This window comes from Artemia sp. Qi Xiang Cuo, chromosome 7 (genome assembly GCF_049724085.1).
Source record: "Artemia sp. Qi Xiang Cuo chromosome 7, ASM4972408v1, whole genome shotgun sequence".
In the NCBI taxonomy this organism is placed as follows: Eukaryota; Metazoa; Arthropoda; class Branchiopoda; order Anostraca; family Artemiidae; genus Artemia; species Artemia sp. Qi Xiang Cuo.
The window spans coordinates 56,408,732-56,428,884 of record NC_142800.1 but is presented as its reverse complement, the minus strand read 5'-3'; the positions used below and the strand labels follow the sequence as shown (position 1 = coordinate 56,428,884).

Here is a 20,153-nt window from a genome sequence, read left to right as displayed (position 1 = left end):
GGTGGAAGAAGAACAGAAACAGAAACGAAAACGGTGCCGACCCCTAGTCGGCATGGGGTAGGCTTGTATATAATGATTCTCGTTGTAAGTAGCAATCTCTTCAACAGTTGCGTAGTTTATGGCAGTTTATGACTAATTACACATGTATGTCTGTCTAAGAACTTACAAAAAGACGTAAATCTTTCCAGTCTTTCTACAAAAGATGAGGTTACTCCTTCCATTATAGACATATATGTAATACAGTTTTCGAATGGTGTGGAATTCCAATTGGGCCTTGCATCTTCACCTAGGTGTCGGAAATAGTGCACTGCATACGATATTCGGCATTATATCTTGTTGAAGTGCAAGAAAACACAGTAAAAGTGATGTCCTAGCTAGAAGATCTATTCGCCTTCTGGAAAAACATCCGATTCGCCGTTATTCGGGCTGAGAATTGAAAATTCGTTTTTACTGCAGAGGAAACCTTGCTTAAATGCATCGTGTTTTCCTGTCTATCTAACATACTAGCCCTAATTTACATCCTGAAGTTCATGGGTCGTTTTTGCATGATAAACTCTTCCATAAAAATTCCGTCAGAACTGACCTCAAAACACGTTTAAACATAAAACACGAAACATAGATTAAAAAAATGTATTTGATCAACTTATAATCACCAGTGACTGCGATTTTAGCAGTTATATTTTTTTTTTTTCTGAACCGCATACACTGTGTTATAAACAAATGGCAACAGATTTTATTACCTTCCAGAGACATCTGACAACTACAGTAAATTTCTACATAAATGCTAGCGTTCCTGTGAAACATCCAAAACAGAAAAACTTACACAAAGACAAAAGCTAGTTCTTAATAGAATTTTAAGCAAAAAACAGTTACAAGATTGTTGCTAGAGGACTTGTACGAGGCATATTCTTGTTGTTTCCTTTAAAATTCTACAAAGTTAAAAAAGAAGCGAAACCAGACAGCTAAAACATAAGTTGCTTTTATGTGACAAAATGAACTTGAAACTTCTTAATTGTTAAACAAATCTTAATTTGCACATGGTGGGAGAGAAACCCTTCCATATAAGAATTTAAAAAACATGTCTCCAAAAATCTGCATGGCGAATATTATAATGTGCATTGGCTCTTCTTAATTTCATAATACAGCGAACGATCTTCAAAGCTTCGTGTAGTCCATTGCGAGGAAGAAACAAAAGCAATGAAAATCAAGATTGCAAAACTTTTATTGTTTGGACCAATATATCGCACACGTTTTTAAAACCAAAGACATTAAATAAAAAATAACGCGTTTCCGGGCCAGGAAAAAACATCTAATATTGTAACACATCATCACTAACTTATAAACTACTCGTGTCATAGTTATTTACCTTACTTATACATGAAAAAAAAAACGCACAATTAAAACTAAAAATTAAACATTTAGGACTATATGATATTTATATTATAAATATAAATAAGACAACCTACGTGTCACAAACGCTCACAAAATTACAGTTTTAAAGGCAGATTTATTACATTTCTCAATCGTTAAGAGTTCATTTTTGAAAATTTTTTACTTAAGAAAACGTGCGCGATATACATACGACGCTAGACAGTCAGCATATGTTTATTCAACGAAGATTCTTCATGGGTAAAATCTTGTTTTGAATGATCTTTGAATTATTCTTCTATTTTAGGGGTTTTCATTTTCAAGTAAAATCCTTGGACATTAAACGTTCTGTCAAGCGCAAACGACAACGTTATCTCTCTTCTCAAAGCAATGGCTGAAACAGGCCAAAAATATTTCACGGACAACCGATTTTTACCAAGGCAACTGTTATTTTTTTTTTTTTTTTTTTATAAATGACATCACATAACAGATCGTAAGAGATGAATGTTCATATTTGATACAAATATAGTGATAAGCTAGACTGGACATTGACAAAATTAAACCCATTATTAGCTAAATAAAGTCAACGACATAGGTCAGTGCTCCCCAACTTTTCATGTCTTTTATACTATCAGGTCCAATAATTTTGAACAGCATAAACTCAAAGTAATCATAGTTAAGCTTACATTAAAACTTTGATACCATGATAACAGACATGTTAACGAAAAATTGCCATTCACAAACAAGTCTGACTAATTGTCCATGTATAGACAACTGTCGAGCCCGGTGTGACATAGAAGTTTAGCTAGGCAAGACTTCTATATGAATATAATCTCTACTTTCATTACATTCAAATTTTCAAAAGTAAATTTCCTCATAACATTTTCGCATGTCCTGTCATCAGGGATGGATCTATGATCTTGAGAAGTATGGGGAAACAGAATTTGTTTTTTTTTTCTTTTGTTTTATCCAAACATTTGTATAAATCTACGTAAGTAAAAACCACACAAAATAAACTGTGCTCAGGCAAGGATGGAGAGGAGGGGAGGGGGTCCTTCTCGTTCCTTTGGCCACCCACACATTATAAAGTGCGGCTTTCTAGAGTCCAAAACTGTCTCCTTGAACCAAAATTTTTGTTGCCTTAACTCCTAAAGTGCGCATCTCTATAAAGTTTTGCTATATTCCTATAGCAATTTCTTTCGTTAATAACGGGGGAGACTTTCAACGTTTACTATGATTAGTTTGCGGAAAATGCAATATTATTCCCCTTGGAATATTGAATTCCCTCCAAAAATAGTTATTAGTCATAAAAAGCATTTGAATGCAAAAAATGGAGGCTAAAACCTCGTCTGAATCAAATAGGTTTTCAGTTCACCCAACTTAGGTCTTAGACTGATTATTCCCTGGACTCCACAGTACCCAATTTGGAAAACACTGATCTAGGCAGATGAGTAAAACCTGACAAAGAAAAAAACAAACAAGTCACAGATTATTAAAAACCTTCTTTTGGTTCAGTGAATCAACACATTGTAACTGTATCACATTAGTTTCTACAGCGATAATCATTAACAACAGAAGGTACAAAACAGTAGAAAACTGGAATACTCCTGTTAAAAAGGAATTGGAAAAAAAAACTTTTTATAACTAGAGGAATCTATATCACAAACTATGTAGCACGAATGCCCATTTTTTCTAAGACTTTCAGTCCCTTTTCCTCATACTCGTGGCGCCATATCCAGAAATCGTCTCGATTTTTCATGACATCGGCTAAAACAGCACCACCAATAAATACCATATCCTTGCGTCGAGGTGGATCTTCAATTCTGATCTTGAAACGCTGGAAAAGAAAAATGCTAAATAAAACACATTCGACTATTTACTTAATTTCCCTCAAATTGGATATATTCGCAGTCAAAGCTAAGTATCTTGTTAATTGACAACCAAATAGTCTATGCTTTAAGGAAGAAAATCAATGATATTTTTCGATAGAACCAGAATCTGAAAAATGTCAATATTGGTTAAGGACACTATCAATAATAAAACGACTGCCAACCTCTAATTAAGCTACCAAAAAAAAAAAAAAAAAAAAAATCTGCCTTCTAAAAATCGTGTGCAGAAATGAGCGTCAATATGTACTTGTGGCAAAGACCTGGTATTTTTTATCTCGCCCGGTATCAAAGATCTCCGAGATAATTTTAAACTATGTTTGCGCAATTCGCTGACAGCTACTCTGCAGAGGTAAGGCACTATCATCTGTAAGACTTAAATAGGATTGAGGTACGCTTTGGCCGATTTCTACTAATTCTGCTTTTGCCCTTATTTAAAGTTTCGGTAAATGTTTACCAAATCATATTATTGACTTACGAATAAAGTGAATATACCACTCGATGCTTTTTTTTATGCTCTTTCCAAATATAATAATCATTTTTGTCGGAAATGAATTTTACCCCATATACGAATTCAGGGTATATATTTGCACATGAGGGGGTTGGGGTTAAAGTTTAAACTTACCTCCCATTTATACCAAAAATAGAATTTGCCCCCCCCCCTAATGTGCAAATATATACCCTGAATTGGAGTATAGGCTATAGAGGTGGGGTGAAATTAATTTCCAACAAAAATGATTGTTATATTTGGAAAGAGCATAAAAAAAGGCATTGAGTGGTATATTCACTTTATTCGTAAGTCAATAATATGATTTGGTAAAAGTTTACCAAAGTTTCTCCCTGGAGCTAAGTAGCTCAGGTAGAATACTTCAAAGAGGGAGGAATTCTAATTGTTCCTATATGACGTCCAGCCTAACCATTTCAGGTGGTACTGCTTTGATAATGCTTGCAGTGTTTCCCTTGATACTTCATACATGGCAGATGTAAGGGTTGGATATTTGAGATACACTTTTGAGATTCTACACAGCTAGTCTTTTGTTATCTTCAAAACTGATCACTGGATAGGCTATTTAAAAAAATAAATTAATTTCTTGATAAAGGAATGGTTAAGTTAAATTCCTGAATTCTAGTTATGGGTATTATTCTAGCCAATAATACCCATATATTCTTTAATACTTCCATTTTACGATTTCTACGTCAAATTTCACTAGCTTGTAAAATAAATTAGTAATTAGGTTTAGTTTCGTGAGATCATTTCAGCCCTCCATTTTATAGTCCGTTCTGCACATTTTTGTAAATATTTCCTTAAACATATACCAAATCCCTAAAATATATTTCATAGTTGAAAAGGTTCAAATCAAAACTTGAATAAGAATACTCTTTAAAATCAATCAAACCTTTGAATTAGCTTATCCCAAAGCAACTACTTTGCAGGAAACATGTTACGAAACAAGAGGGCTGATTTGACATTGAAACCTGATATCGTAAAACACAAAGAATTCTATGTGTATCAGCTGCCAAGTAGACGGGTGTCCATTTAGCAACAATTTTTATAGACAAAACGGCTCACATATAATACATGTAGTAATATTGTGAAATTATTCATCGATTAATTGAGCCCATTAAATCCCAACCGCAAAAGAGAAAAACTGAATTAAGAAAAAATCAAACCTAAATTAATAGCTGTATAATATTCTACACAAAGACTAAGAACAACTTTTTGGCATTGCCTATGAAATAATTTCGATTTCTTATATATGAAGCTATAGCAATCGAAGCTATACATGAAGACACTTTTATAAAAGGAGTCACGCATTCGGAACTTCCTGGGAGAATGTAAAGAGGGAGCTTTGAATAGATTAGGAAGGGCGAGGAGCGTGCGCAGCTGTGTTGGCCTCAGTCGGCTTGGTGTTGCGGTGAGTTGTTCGTAGTAGTAGCAGTATGCGTTTGTCTAATATTCATCTATCGCGACGTTAAATGTGCGTCGGAAGAAAGATATATTACGAAACATACCGCAAAAATGTATAGTTTTGCGTGAAATCACGCCTTTCTGATCCAAAAGGAGGAATAATATTAGAAAGTAACTTTTTCTCTCAAATTTTTGACAGGGGTAAAAAAAAGAAACAAAATTAAGTTGAGTTAAATAGCAAAGACGTCCGTAACTGCACTCTGCCGAGAAACGTTTCAAATTATCAGTAGTGCTTTGATAACTAAACAGTAAATTTTGATTACTAAACAGTAACTTCTCAGATTGGACTGAGGATGATTCCTGGCAAAACAGAACAAAAGTGTAAACGGAAACAACGAACAAGAGGAATAGACACAAGATATTGCTTTTTCGATATGCCATTCATGATTATTTCCAAAGCAGCAGTGTTGCTAGATATTCGCTCTTTTCACTAGTGAAATACCAAGTGCTTTAATCCCAACAGTACAGTTTTGTTTTAGTTCTCTTGCTAAAACCATTTCTTTGAACTTTAAGGATCAATCGTTTTGTTTTCAGTTTCCTTAAGCCTTCCAAATATAACTGCTCTGTAACTGGTATAATCCCTCTGATCTGTATTCCCTTTCTGAATTTAAAAATTTCTAAAATTCTCAATTAAATCCTACATTTTCACTTAAATCTTTAAAATACCCTGTTTTAAAATAAGAAAATTCTGTTTCGAAGAACAAAGATAATAATCTAGTATTTAAGAAGAGCCAGTCCCAATTTACCAAAAACTGAAATCGTCACATCAAAACAACGTACCGATTTTGAATTGTGGCCCCATTAATCATCTTCATACATTAATTTTTGACCAAACCCTAACTGAGCCTTAGAGTCGATCTATTCTTATTAGTCTACTTAATTACAACCATCATATACACCATCTAGTTGCACCTTAAATTTGCTTAATCAAACAAAAACTTTAAGAAAAAATATTGCCTTATTTAACAAAAATGGGCTTCTTTCGTAATTATGAAAACCATTGAGAGGCTTATTATTAGTACTGTGTAGGGTCAAATTAAAAATAATAGTGTTGAGTAGGCATTCTAGATCCCCCCCCCCCAAAAAAAAACATCTCGTGATGGTTGTAATTTTACCAAAATGTACCTTTTCACTTATAATTTTTGTTCAAATTTACCACCTCCTCCCCCCCCCCCCCCGAATAAAATCCAGTGCACATACTTATCTGTAAGGATACCGTTACAACTTTTCTTTTACGTGGGCATTGCCCACTTTTTTAATGGCGTTACTTAAGTTTGTTTTGCAGACCATAAAGCTAGAATCCTTGCCCTGAATATGGACGTCCGATATTTAATATCTCGTTGCACAAGCTAATCTGGAGTAAGCTTTGAAATTGAACCATTTTCATCAATATTTGAAGGATAAGCTTAGAAAGCATTTTATTTTTTCAGATAGTTTTTCAAAAAGTGCCATACTATAGTCAGATTTGTATCCTTCTACTTATCCACATTCTTTAAGAGAGTCTATTTTTAATGACATTCTATTTTATTTCATATTAATTTATTTTTATTTCATTCTAATTCTATTTAAGGTTATTTTTTTTTTTTTGATATCCATGCTATAAGCATTCTTCAACCACGCTAAAAGGATTTTACTTTGAGAGTATTTTCTCTTCTCAGGATTTTCAAAACATTGAGAAAAGCCAATAAGATCCCCCTGGGGTTTCTTGTAAAAAAAAAAGACTTATGCAAATAAAGAAAAAAAACTAAGTGAAAGTTTGTCTGCATCTTTCTTGCTCTTCTGTTTTATTTCATTTTTTTCGTCTGATGAGTTAGTTTAAGGCTGCTTTCATCTTGGTTTGGGTATTATTTACAGCGCTGAAGTATGCAACTAAGCATGTGTGCTGTCTTTCATGCTAGCATGTATACATATGTGGTTAAATCAAACTGTTCTATTCTACAAACTCACTCATTGTGTTATATTTGAAATATTATTACATAAAAATATTGAAAACACGAATTTTATTAATTTCACTAAATTTACATAAATTCAATTTAACTAATAAATCAACAATTAATTGAATTAAATGATCAAAACATTATTTTATTTCAATACTAATGAAAACACAATAAAGTTTCAATCAATTTCAACAGCCGTACTATAAATATTCTTCAGAAATGGTAAAAAGATCACACATTGGAACTGTTTGAAAGACTATTCTTGGAGTTTTGTAATCTTGAAACAAAAGAATCATGAAGCCCCGGGAGTTTCTTGTAAAAAAAAAAAATGAAATACGTAATAATTGATTGTTAAAAATGATGGTAAAATTTTTTAGCAATAGGTAATAATGAGATTGGTAAAAAATGGGGCTTGTAATAGCAACAAAACATTGAACTCACTGAAAGTTTTTCTGCGTCTCCTTTGAGAACTCGCTCCAAATACAATTGTTTTACTTCTCTTTCCAGTCTACTTGGCAATCCTGGATACATTGTTGAACCGCCAGAGAGAACAATGTGCTTATATAGTTCGGGCCGTATATCAATATCAGCAGCTTGAATCGTGTTGAATAAGAGTTCGGCAATTCCTGAAAAAAAAAGAGAAATTAAATCTAGCTACTCTGAAAGTATAGCTAAGAGTCTACTTGATAAATTTCATGCAAAACTCTCTCGGTAAACAGATTCAACCAGTTTCGATTTTCTGAAACCAGGCCCTTATTCCAAAGGAGGCTATCTCCCTCTCCCTCTCTCTTTTCAGACACATTGAATTACCTCAGAGCCATGCGGAAAATCACGAACCAGTTTCGATTTACCCTAAAATGAACCAGACCCTAATTCCAAAGGAGGCTCTCTCTCTCTCTGTTTCTCTTTTCAGACGCATTGAATTACCTCAGAGCGATGCGGCAAATCATGAAGCCAGCTTCGATTTGCCCTAGTCATGTACCAGACCCTTATTCCAAAGGAGGCTATCTCCCTCTCTCTCTTTCTCTTTTCAGACGCATTGAATTACCTCAGAGCCATACGGGAAATCATGAACCAGCTTCGATTTGGCCTATTCATAAACCAGACCCTTATTCCAAAGGAGGCTATCTCCCTCTCTCTCTCTCTCTTTCTCTTTTCAGACGCATTGAATTACATCAGAGCCATGCGGGAGATCATGAACCAGCTTCGATTTGCCCTAGTCATGAACCAGACCCTTTTTCCAAAGTATGCTAGAGCTTCAGACAAACAATCAGTGTATGGTTCAAGTTGAAGTTAAGACTGTGTTCACTTCAACTTCAAGTTCTATCTAATGATAAGAGGTTAAATTTTAGCAGTTTAACTTCAGCAGCTCTACTTCAATATTTCTTTTTTTTTCATGGCCGGTCTAATACTCCTCTGTTTTGTTCACGAGCATTTATCTGAAGAACGTGTTGGTTCATAAATAAAAAGTTCGTATCAAAAAGCTTCAGCTGTTTTACATCAGAGATAAACAGATATTCAGACAAAGTTTTGATTTAGAGGTGTAAACCAAAACTAACATATTTTTACGACATTTGGAAGATCATCTCTAAAAGAGTTTTCCTTGAAACAGTTGCCTGATATGATACTTTCAAGCAAGTGGCCAAAGCAGATCTTACTCTACCCTAACAATTACCAATATTCGGAATTGACTGCCAAGAAATATTAAGGAAGCAATTATTTTTTCCTTTGTCTTCTCTTTCTACGTTTAAGGGCGGAAACAGTTCAGTGTACTAGTTTTTAAATGTCCTTTGCTACATCACAGACTATTTAGTTTAATTTAGCTTTTGTTTAGATTATTTAGTTTTATCAAAAACGTATTTTCAAAAACAACGTTTTTTTCAAAACGTTTTATCAAAAAAGTTTCTTTGTAGTATTATTATTTCTCAATAAAATAAACTGATTACTAAGAACACAACTGCTGCTGATTCAACTTTGAGTCACTGATATTCATCACCAAATTGACTTATTTCAGTTTTTAAATTCCTGTCTTATAAGTTAAATCCTTAATTTGAAAGGAAGCCTTTTTTCAGTAGTTTTTTTTTGTCAGTACTAATACAATTTATACTAGAGCAAAGTCTGGACTAAGTTTCCAAGTGGAAGAGGTAAAGAAAAATTATTATATTATTATAAAATTATTATTAAATTATAAAATTACTATATTTCCTATGTCTAGGAAACATTTTTAGTCGTATTTTAGGATTACTTGCAGGAACATCATCATTAATACTGATTTCAGAAGACAAATGTTGCTAATAGATTAACTTCTTAGTCTTTGCGGATATTTTTTATTTACTTACCTAATGATCAAGTTACAATCTGAAAATAAACTTTAAACTGTTGAAGACTTCTAAACATGCAGACCCTTTAGGAATTTGCCAACAACCTTGCCTTCTCCCTTTAACTTGTCGTAGAACTCCCCTACCCTACAGAAAATTTGAAGAATAGTGGCATAAATATCAGTGGTCGCATATGTCAGTACAATAGCGATAATATATCAACAAGACTTAGCCACTAATTCTATCAAAACTCCCTAAAACAAACATCTCAGCTATAGCTCCCCCCTTGTGCATATTATATTCCATCCAAAGGTTATCTAATCATTTTGGCAGTTTTAATTCATAAGACCTTATACAAAATGGTATGTGAAAATCAGAATTATGCACTACGACAAACTAAACATCCTATATTGACTGATTAATCCCATTCACAATATGTAACATGTTTCAATTACCATGATACTTTTTACCCCCTTGTTTGCAAAAAATATGTTGATCCTGGAGAAATAGATCGAAAATTAAGTTTTTAAATATCAACATTGCTTTCCACGTAGCTGAGAGGCTATGTAGCAGCAAGCTCAGAGGTAATTTCTGAAAGGAGAGGGGCGGAGGGGGCACTTACTCCGGGCACAGAAATTTTAGGGGCGCAAAACTTCCAAAAAGTAATCTAACTGTTATAGTCATTTTGTAATATTTGAAAGTTATTTTTATTAAAATAAAGTAAAGGGCACAGTTCCCAGTAAATATAAACAAATTTAATCCGAAATTTTCATTTTTCCCGTATCTACATTACCATTTCTTGAAAATGAAAGTAAGTACACCGAATTTAATTACTTTTAATGTTCTTGTAATATTTGTACTCAAATTTTGTCAATAAATGAAAATTTTGTTGATAAATGAAGCTTTTGCTAAAATCTGGCCAAAAAAATTTTGGGGGGGCAGCAGGGAGGCGCTGATCAAGATTTTGCTTCTGGCCCAAGAGAGACCAGAACTGCTACACTGAACACACTACTCAGAGGTAATTTCTGGGAGGAGAGGGGCAGAGAGGGCACTCACCCCGGACGCAGAAATTTTAGGGGCGCAAAATTTCGAATAAATAATCTAACGGTTATAATCATTTTATAATTTTTGAAAGTTATTTTTATTAAAATAAAGTAAAGGGCACAGTTCCCAGTAAATATAAACAAATTTAATCCGAAATTTTCATTTTTCTCGTATCCACATTACCATTTCTTGAAAATGAAAGTAAGTACACCGAATTTAATTACTTTTAATGTTCTTGTAATATTTGTACTCAAATTTTGTCAATAAATGAAAATTTTGTTGATAAATGAAGCTTTTGCTAAAATCTGGCCAAAAAATTGCGGGGGGGGGGGTAGGGGGGGCGGCGCTAATCAAGATTTTTCTTCTGGCCCAAGAAAGACCAGAACTGCTACACTGAACACACTACGTAGTAGCTTAGATTCCTCTCCCAATACGTTTCTTAATAAAAAGTTATCTACTTTTAGGAAATCCCATTACTCGGAAGTTTCAAAACAACACTTGTTGTGAACTTTTATCAGCATTCCTACTAAGTAAAGAAAAAATGTTCTAACCAGTTCCTTCAACGTTGATTAGATGTGGCTGGAATAGGGCCTCAGGTGCTTCAAACCTTTCACCACCGATTTTGATCACCCGACCATCTGGCAACTAAAAAAGACAGTGAATACAATCGAAATAGAAACATTAAAAAATAGCACTTAAATATGTACAAATAATGGTAAGTACCTCAGAAGTCAACGTACCTAAGTGATGCACTCTGAATTCATGCATCTAGGAAAGCCTACGCCTATTTGTGATATTTCGCTTGGAAGGTTTAGTGTCAATCGGAAAAGACTTCTTAAAAAAAAGTACTCACAGCTTGCAACTCGATTATTAGTGAACAAAGCATTGCGTTTGAAAAAAGAGGGGTATTCAAGGATTTATCTAATAAAGGGGGGTCACAAGTAAAAAAAAAAAAATAGGGTATAGCGTTGTAAATTTCCATTGAGGGGGGTGGGGGGTCTTTCTAACCAATCTTGTGTGGGCATTCACCTCCGTCTCTGTGCATATATGCACTTGGGCGGAGTAACTTTTAAAATGTCTTTTATATAAAGATTAGCCTAGTGCAAAATCTACGAAAAGCAATAAAATTCCTATTTGACTTGTGGATAGCTCAGAATATGCAATTCAACGTTTTTGCCTGTAATACTAACCGGAGGTAGAAAGTGGAGCACTGAGATATTTTTAGATAATTTCCTTTGTTTCATTAAAGTTCTTATTGAATTTCTCTCTATTTATCCGTTACAGATAACTTCAGTAATGCGTCTGATAATCCAATAGTTATACCAGGAATTTATTCTAGAATGATCATAAAAACACATTCAAACTCACGGACTGTCATGAATAAACTAAAAACCATGTTTGCCCTAAACATTAGTTGGCCCAAACCCTACAATCCTTCCTTGCTCCAATTTCTATTGCTGCATAAGGTCATATGTAAGTCACATGTCAGCTCAAACTATTTTTGACCCAAACCCCATTGTTCATAGCCCATACAAAGTGTACTAAAGCACGCAAGCCTATTAAGGTCACACCGAGTAAGCGCCCACTTTCCACCACTAGGTGGAAATCTCAGAGCACCGCGTCTGCCGCACAGTTCCACAAGGCTTGTCAGAATTTCCACCACAATTGAGACAGTTTCCAGCACACTTGTCACACTGCCGCCACGCTAAGCATGCGTCACTTGTTGTTCGTGATTTCTAAAAACGGGTGCCCCCTCAGTCACGTCCTCACTTGCCCTTTTTATGAAAAACGAGTGATTTTTCAGCAGTTTGACAAGGTTCCCACAGAAAAGTTTCAATTTCTCCTTTTAGATTGATTTCAAATGTAATCTTTTCAACTTTTTTACAGAAAAATAGAAGCAAAAAAAGTAAAAGTGAAAAGTAAAAAGGAAAATATCACTACAGCCAGTGACGGGAAGTGGATCCCTTTTCAACAATTCGTTTAAAACGAGTTTCGAGATTATTGATCACATAAATTACCCAAATGACGCTTAAAAAGTGAACTAGCTTATGAAGGTAGTGCACAAAGTAGTTTATTAACAAAGTAGGGGTGGAATCCTACTTTGGCGTTATACTCTCTCAATGCCTCCTTTCCTTTCTAGACATATCAACAATAATTTGTTGAACAACAGATAAGTTATTAAGGCTAGAAGCGAAACAAAAAAGACAAGAACAAATCACAATAACACCTAAAATAAGATTATATTTGGCAGATTAGCAGATAACGCATCAAAATAGCAATTTTGTTTATGGAAAAGCTTCGAAGAAGGAGTATTACCATATAGTTACACAGATATTACGATAACAACGAGACAGCTACAAAAATATCTCTAAAAGGGGTAGGAACTGACACGGCAACATTTTAGGCCACTAAATTTCAAAAGTCAGCAGATACCTATAAAAAAACGTTGCAGTATGCCAATTATCATTAGAATAAACCCTAGTCAGTGCTTGTCTTTTCTAATGTTCGGAATAAAATGTCTTTTTTTGTAATAAGAAATTAACGTCCTTAAAATCCCCTATCTTCGTTCATTCGCCCTATCCATCTTAAAATATCGGTTAGTATTTTGGAATTACATTGTGGTAGAATCACAAGTGCTTCGAAATTAAATTACCATATTAATGATATCTTACAACATGCAAATGTCACAATCTCTCTCCTTAAGCTTCTTGAAAACTTGAAATGGTCTAAATTCCACTGTTGTAGAATTTATTCTCACATTTAGGTTCTCGATTCTTGAGTACATCTGCTCTGTTTGGCATTCTGGCTTCTGACAAAACAGATGCTGTCCAAAAAACATGGCTGAGAATTATCTTAATCAAGGTAGAGTTCCTTATAAATCTCTTGTTTTAAAAAAAAGTCAATCTAGTTACCCATGAGGAAAGAAGAAAACTAACAGCTTACGTTTTTCCGATAGCGCTAACCATGACCCTGAAGAAATTCGTTTCCCCTAAATCATTTGCCTCCTCAGACCTCGCCTTTCTTCTTGTGCCTCTGCAGAAATCCTCGCTTTTATCCCCCGAAAAAATTTCATAGACAGATATAGAAGTTTCCCTCCCTATATAGTTAAATAAGAGAGTCAACTCCCCCTTTTTTTTATTATTTTTTGGCTTAAAGTTTATTTTTTCATTCTATTATTATGTGCTATATTTTATTAATTCCTTTAAATTTTATGTTGATCCTTTTTTAGATTTGCCACGTGTATGTGCATTGACGCATTTCGTTTTTAATTAGTCTTTAAAGCTTGTTTTTTATTTCTATTGATTTCTTTTTTTTTTTTTTTGCTTTACAAAAGAAGCGACTTGGCTATTTATGAATTTGTAATATATTTTTTTGAAATAAATATTGAAGCTTCAGTTATTAATAATATGTTGAACAACATGACAACAAAAAGCAGTAACTATAGATAGATATTTTTAGACATTTATTGCAATAAAAGCCACTTTCGGCCATGGCAAAAAAAAGGAAAATCACACAAAATAATAGCACATGATTTTTTTTTGATTTTTTTATTTACAAACGGGTTACAATAAATAAATAAACAAACATCTCATTTAAAAAACACAATCCAATGCATTACTGCATGCCGGACAAAACCCGAAAAAAAAAAGAAAAACACTTAAAAAAAAATATATAATATTTTCTTTTATTATCTTTTATTTCCTCGGACCCTAATATAACCCAAAAAGGGTCCAACCCAAAAACAAATAAATATCTTCTCTCGCCTCCCTCTCCCACCCCACCAACAAAAAAAAGTGAGAACTTGAGAATCATCCACGCAAACAACCCAACACAACTCACAACATTCACAAAAAGAGAGGAGAAAAAAAATAAATAAAAAAAGGAAATAAATCACTCATCCATTCAAAACCCAAACAATCATCTCACCAACAACATTCGACCAATCATTCTCAACACACAACCACTAAAATCTTACATATTGAGAAAAACAGCTTACTCTGAGGGAATTTCGAAATTCATCCAGATCTGTCTTATTTTTTACTTCCTCGGGAAGTTTGTTCCAGACAGCCGGGCCATAAAAACAGATAGAAAATGTAGACTTTGTTGTTACAGGGAACGGGGTTCGTATTGAATGGGTATTTCTTGTCTCATACCTGTGTTGAGCTTCAGTAAATGCAATCGAGAAACATGAAGGTAGCAGGTTATTAAATCTTTTAAACATGAATAATGCCGTGCAAAACTTAACTAGGCTGAACAGTGGCAGAAACTTGATACCGTCGTATTGCCTTTGAACGGAATCAGAACCTGGTATTCCAGATGAAACACGAACAGCTTTATTTTGCAGAACCCTCAGTGGCAGTATATAAGTAATAAACGTCGCCGACCAAACGCTTCCACAATACAACAAATACGAATGAACCAGCGAGAAATACAGCATTCTTAAAATTTTAGGAGGGAAAAAATGTTTCAGTTTCCGCAGCATTCCAACATTCCTGGCAATTTTTGTACACAATGATTCAATATGAGGTTTAAACATAAGACACTCGTCAACTTGGACACCAAGATATTGGACATAACTTTGTCTCTGGAGATATCCACTTTCTAGTTGAATACCATTATAACACTCATAGCAAAGTATGGTAGCCTACATAACAATAACAACGCAAAATTACATACAATTATTCAAAGCCACGGAAAATATTCAACTAGCAGGATATGGAACGCGCCTGAATCGAAGGAATGTGAATAGCACCATTAAAACATGCCAAATAAGAAATATCAGAAAAACCTAGCAAACACGTAGTAGATACATTCAATAGTACATTTCCAATGTAAGCATTAAAAATATACAAAGAATTCCCCTGGAGTCTAATCCTAACATCTAGCTGACCGCGTAGGCATCGAGTCAATACAAGCATCAAAAATATACAAGGAATTCTCCTAAGGTCTAACCCTAACATCTACCTACCGTGTATGATTCGACTAGAACTGTAGTTTCTAAGGCAAGTCGTTGCTCCATCTCAACATTGTAGGCTACGTAGCACAGCTTTTCCTTCATCTGTCGAATTGTCTCGAAGTCTGCGCTGTGATTAAACGCATAGCCTCTAAGTAGTAATAACTAAAAGAAAGTTGGGAATCAGCTCTTAAAAATACAAACATAAATATTTGCATATTTTCAGTTGGATACAGCCTTTTAAGCACTTAAATTTAATGCACAGATATATTTTTTTTTTAGCAGCCATAAAGACAATTCTATACAACAACTTAGCGTTACCTTCACAAAAACAGATTTAAATTGGCTATGAAACATTCGCTACAAATAGGACTCGAACTCACGTCCTTCAGGAAACTAGATATGTTCAGAGAATGTGACATCGAGCCAAGCAGTTCAGCTTTAAACCGACATAAGCTTCTCTTAACTAACCTCTTTATAACATAACGTGACCGCCAATAATAAGCAGCCATCCGTCTTATGCTAAAGAATATACAGGTAGTCCCTGAATGGGGTAGGAAGAGGTCATAGGAAAGGATTTAAATGAAAATGGAGGTACATGCGAGGAAGTAAAGAGTAGAGCTTTGAATAGATTGAGGAGGCAGAGGAGCGTCGGCAGCTTATTCGACCCCAGCAGATCGACTTCTAACTTACCGCCTCGCTTACAGATATATTAGTAATAATAATTTGAATAACGTTTTATACAGAATCTCTGGTATTTTTACACCATGATCACCATTTACCCATCTTATTTCTTTTATATGCTAAATTTAATGAATCAACTCTGCTTGAAACCTCCTCTTTCTAAAGTACCTAAATAAATCCAAGTAGTCTACTCCTCATCATTTTAGAATATTCTGTTACTTTAAACGTCCCTTACTGGAGCGTATGTGTCTTCTCTACCAGACATAATGGAAATGTTCGAAGCAACGTCCCCTTGGATCATTTTTAACGAAGGTAAAGTGTCATAGCTTTACCTACTCCAAGTAAATACACCCAGATGGATTTTTTCAAAATTCAGGTAAATCCCTTTGGTTTTACTATCATGACTATCCGTGTGTTTTCCAGTTTGGAATTTTAAGTTCTTTAAGTAGCATAAAACTATATTCAATATAACTGAAGGAAAAGCCTGTGATTGGGATTTACACTAATTTGTTATACATTGAAAATTAAACTTCCCACATTAAAAAAAACAAAACAAGATATTGATAATTGAAAATTCACTGGCGGAGGAAATTCTTGGCGAGTATCCAAAATAACAGTATTACTTGACCCCAATAACAACAATAAGACCTCAAAACGATATTTCTGACTAGTTCCTGACTTATTTTCAAAATAGGTACCTCTTAATGTTTCTTACTACTAGTAGCCAACCCACAATGACAATTTTTACTAAAAATCCAACAATAACGAAGAATATTTCACGTGTTGCACTTCACATAACATTGTGAAAATTGTTCTATTTTGATTATATTGATTTGTATTTTGTTTTAGATTTGAATCCATCTGTGGATACCCAGGTGGGCTAGATAAGACTTGCCCATAAATTTGACATTTGCTTCAAGGTATTTATCGATTTAACTAGCCCATCTTTCTGGCGTTGACATCATTAGATTATTACTAAATTCTAAAATTATTGAATATTGTATGGGGTTGAAATATAAAACATGGACTGAAACTGAAAATAAAGGTACGATTGGTTATCAGCCCTATATGAAACTTTCTCCTAAGATCCATTAAGAAAAATATAGAAAGAGACAAAATCTTGAAACATGCGAAATTCTTTAGCAAAGAAGCCTTAAAGGATGGTATCAATACTTGCAAAAGTGAATTTAACACTGACCTACTTGATGGTCGTAGGGGCACAAACCCACCAGCCTCACTTATGGGTGATATGTATGATTTATTCTGTTCTCATTTGAGTGATGATCAGTCTATTCCATGTTTGGTAATAACTGAGCCCATATATGTTCCCTTTTTACCTAATGACTTTAATAGTTCTTTTACGTAAATATCAAATGACTGCAAAAGTTTATTGGATTTTTTAGTTGAAAAAAGTGAATCCAGCACTGTCCAGTTTAGTCCAATGGTGTGGCCTTCAAAGCCAGAAAGAGAAACAATAATTCCCATTATTATACATAATCCACCTCTCGAAATAAAGAATGGCAATCCTGGTAAACAGAGTGAATTTATTAAAAACCTAAAAGTTGATGGTATAGAGAGAATTATCAACAAGAAAGATAAGCTAGTCCTCCACATAAAGATGAGTTTTCTGTGGCGGTAGCTGTTAGAGCTATGCCTGTGCAAATAAAAAGCAAAGTGATCAAGAAACAGTTTTTGGGGATTGTTTATATCGATAATAATTTTGATGTGGGAACTATTCCTGGTATTTGTAGTGATATCATGAGCGATAAGTGTTTCGGTATCTCCAAGACTGTTCTATTGTCTTTTCGACGTGGTGTGGACCTCGATTGTGCACTGAAATATGGGATTAAAATCGACTATACACACTTCAAATTTTATAAGCCGATAGAGAGAACCCTTCAGTGTTATAACTGTCAATCGTTTGGTCGCAGAGCCTCTAAGTGTACTATAACAGCTAAAGGCTCAAGATGTGCGGGAGACCACTGCTCTTCAAAAAAGGACCCCTGCCACAGCGTTTAGGTGAAGTGCATAAATTGTGGTGGCAATCACACTAGTTCCAGTTTTCGTTGTACCGTACTAAAGAAAGCAGCAAGCAAAAGCACATAGTTTTGCGTTCCTCTTTTCTCTTTGTGACTCTAACTAGTGGCGTTTTTTTTTGTAGAAAATGAACGGTGTTAAGAGAAGTTGGACCTAATAAGTATCAAACTCAATGAATTTGATATTGCTTGTGTTCCTGAACATCTATTACTACCAGCTAATTGCCAGGCCTTAAAATTTTTTTAGTGATTTTAGTTATTACATACAGCCTGCCAAGAGTACTAGGAATCTCCTGTCTGGCGGTCTCTTAATCGCAGTTAGAAATAGGTTTCAAAGTACTTTACTTGAGCTTTCGTTTCTGGCTGTTGATTTGGAGAAATTTTTTATTATTTATAGTGTATTACAGATAATTAATTGGTATAAAAAAAAAACTGTTCCTAATTTAGTAACTGAGATAAATGAGCACTTGAACAAGGTCATCCTTACTCATCCTAACCTTACATTTTTACGAGGAAATTTGCCACTTTTAAAACACTAATTGGGCTGGTCTTTAAATAAAGGATAAGCTGCTTACAAAGATTTCTGGCAAATTTTAAAGCAATTAATTAACCTTACTCATCCATGTAATCACCTAGGACAAAACAGTACATCCAACTCAACAGTCCAAAAATCAAGTCCGAAATAGAGCACATTCATCATTAATAAGTGTAAATCATTGTCCCAAAACCAAGCCATAGCACCATAAGTGTACAAAATTTAATATTCCCCAAGTAATCACCACATATCAGGGCTACTCAGAGGAAAACTCACTTGCCTATACAGGTTTCGGCGCTTAAATTTCCTTACCCAGGCAAATGAGCGCGCCTGCCATAGAACCATATTCGTTCAGATCAGAGATTTGCGGAGCATGTGTTTCATTTTCTAAGTTATTAGCAAAAATCAGGGCCAGTAATAAATTTATTTTAGCTTTGGGTGACTTTAACACTGATTTGACTGACGTTCTCTATCTCGTTCACAAATTTTGTTATCTTCTTTGCCCAGTGACTTATTTATTATGGACTAAACACGTTCTTTCACTTACACACACTTTTCCGGAAGCGTTTCTAATATAGATTTTGCATTGACCAATATATATCTGAGTTACAGTCTCAGTTGGTGGTCGTCTACAATGAACTTGTTTTAAGTGACCATTTTCATCTAGAGCTACTAGTCCCTATTGACCCTTCATCTTTGCCTACTAACTCCGTGCTCAAATGGTTTGAAAAACTGAATTGGAATTATATTAATCTAGATTACTATCAGCTTACTCTAGATTCTACTAGATGAAATTAAATTTCCCTTCCATCTTCTAGCTACTTCTCCTTCATCTGATCTCCTAGACCTTGAGCTTTATCTGGCCCAGATAGTTCACGCTCTAAAAATCGCAGCCACTGCTTCCGTTCCTCTTGAAAGGATAAGGAGGGGTACCAGGAAAATAGGCTGGTCTACGTATCCACTCCTTAAAGAGGCAAAAGAATGTCACTGTTTTTGGCGTAAGCTTGTCCATTCGTGGAAGAAGCATCAAATCACTGAGCTATCATCTAATCTCAGTAATACCCCTTCCCATTTATGGCACTATGTGCCTAAATTGACATCCTTGCCAACTTCTTCTCCAGATGTTATTTCAATGGACAATTGGATCAAACATTTTCCAAAGTTTTTGCAACTGACCCTCCTCCTCAAGACACCATCTTTAAATCAAAACTATTAATGCATTTTCACAATTGAAATCCCCATACGAATTTTATTACAGTTTCACCTTCTGATATTGAAAAGCGGGTATGACTTCTGAAGTCTGGTAAGTCTGCGGGTCTTGATGGGATCAAGCCCGAACATTTGAAGCATGACTCTCCCAAGCTTTTCTTACATCGTTCTTTATTATTTCAAGCTGCTTTGACTCAGAATTATGTACCAAAG

The 20,153-nt window shown here is 34.6% G+C and overlaps 1 protein-coding gene across 2 annotated transcripts in view; it reads right to left on the bottom strand.

The window, feature by feature from the left end:
- Positions 1–616: 616 nt before the first annotated feature.
- Arp2 (Actin-related protein 2) overlaps positions 617–20,153 on the bottom strand; it is a 66,474-nt gene continuing 46,937 nt past the window's right edge. For both annotated transcript variants that reach the window (XM_089092425.1, XM_089092426.1), the window contains 4 exons: positions 15,492–15,641; positions 11,074–11,167; positions 7,602–7,786; positions 617–3,205 (listed from right to left, as the gene is read on the bottom strand). In XM_089092425.1, the coding sequence (XP_088948551.1) occupies positions 3,035–3,205; positions 7,602–7,786; positions 11,074–11,167; positions 15,492–15,641 (600 nt within the window). In that variant the 3' untranslated portion in view covers positions 617–3,034. The remainder of the gene's footprint in view (positions 3,206–7,601; positions 7,787–11,073; positions 11,168–15,491; positions 15,642–20,153) is intronic.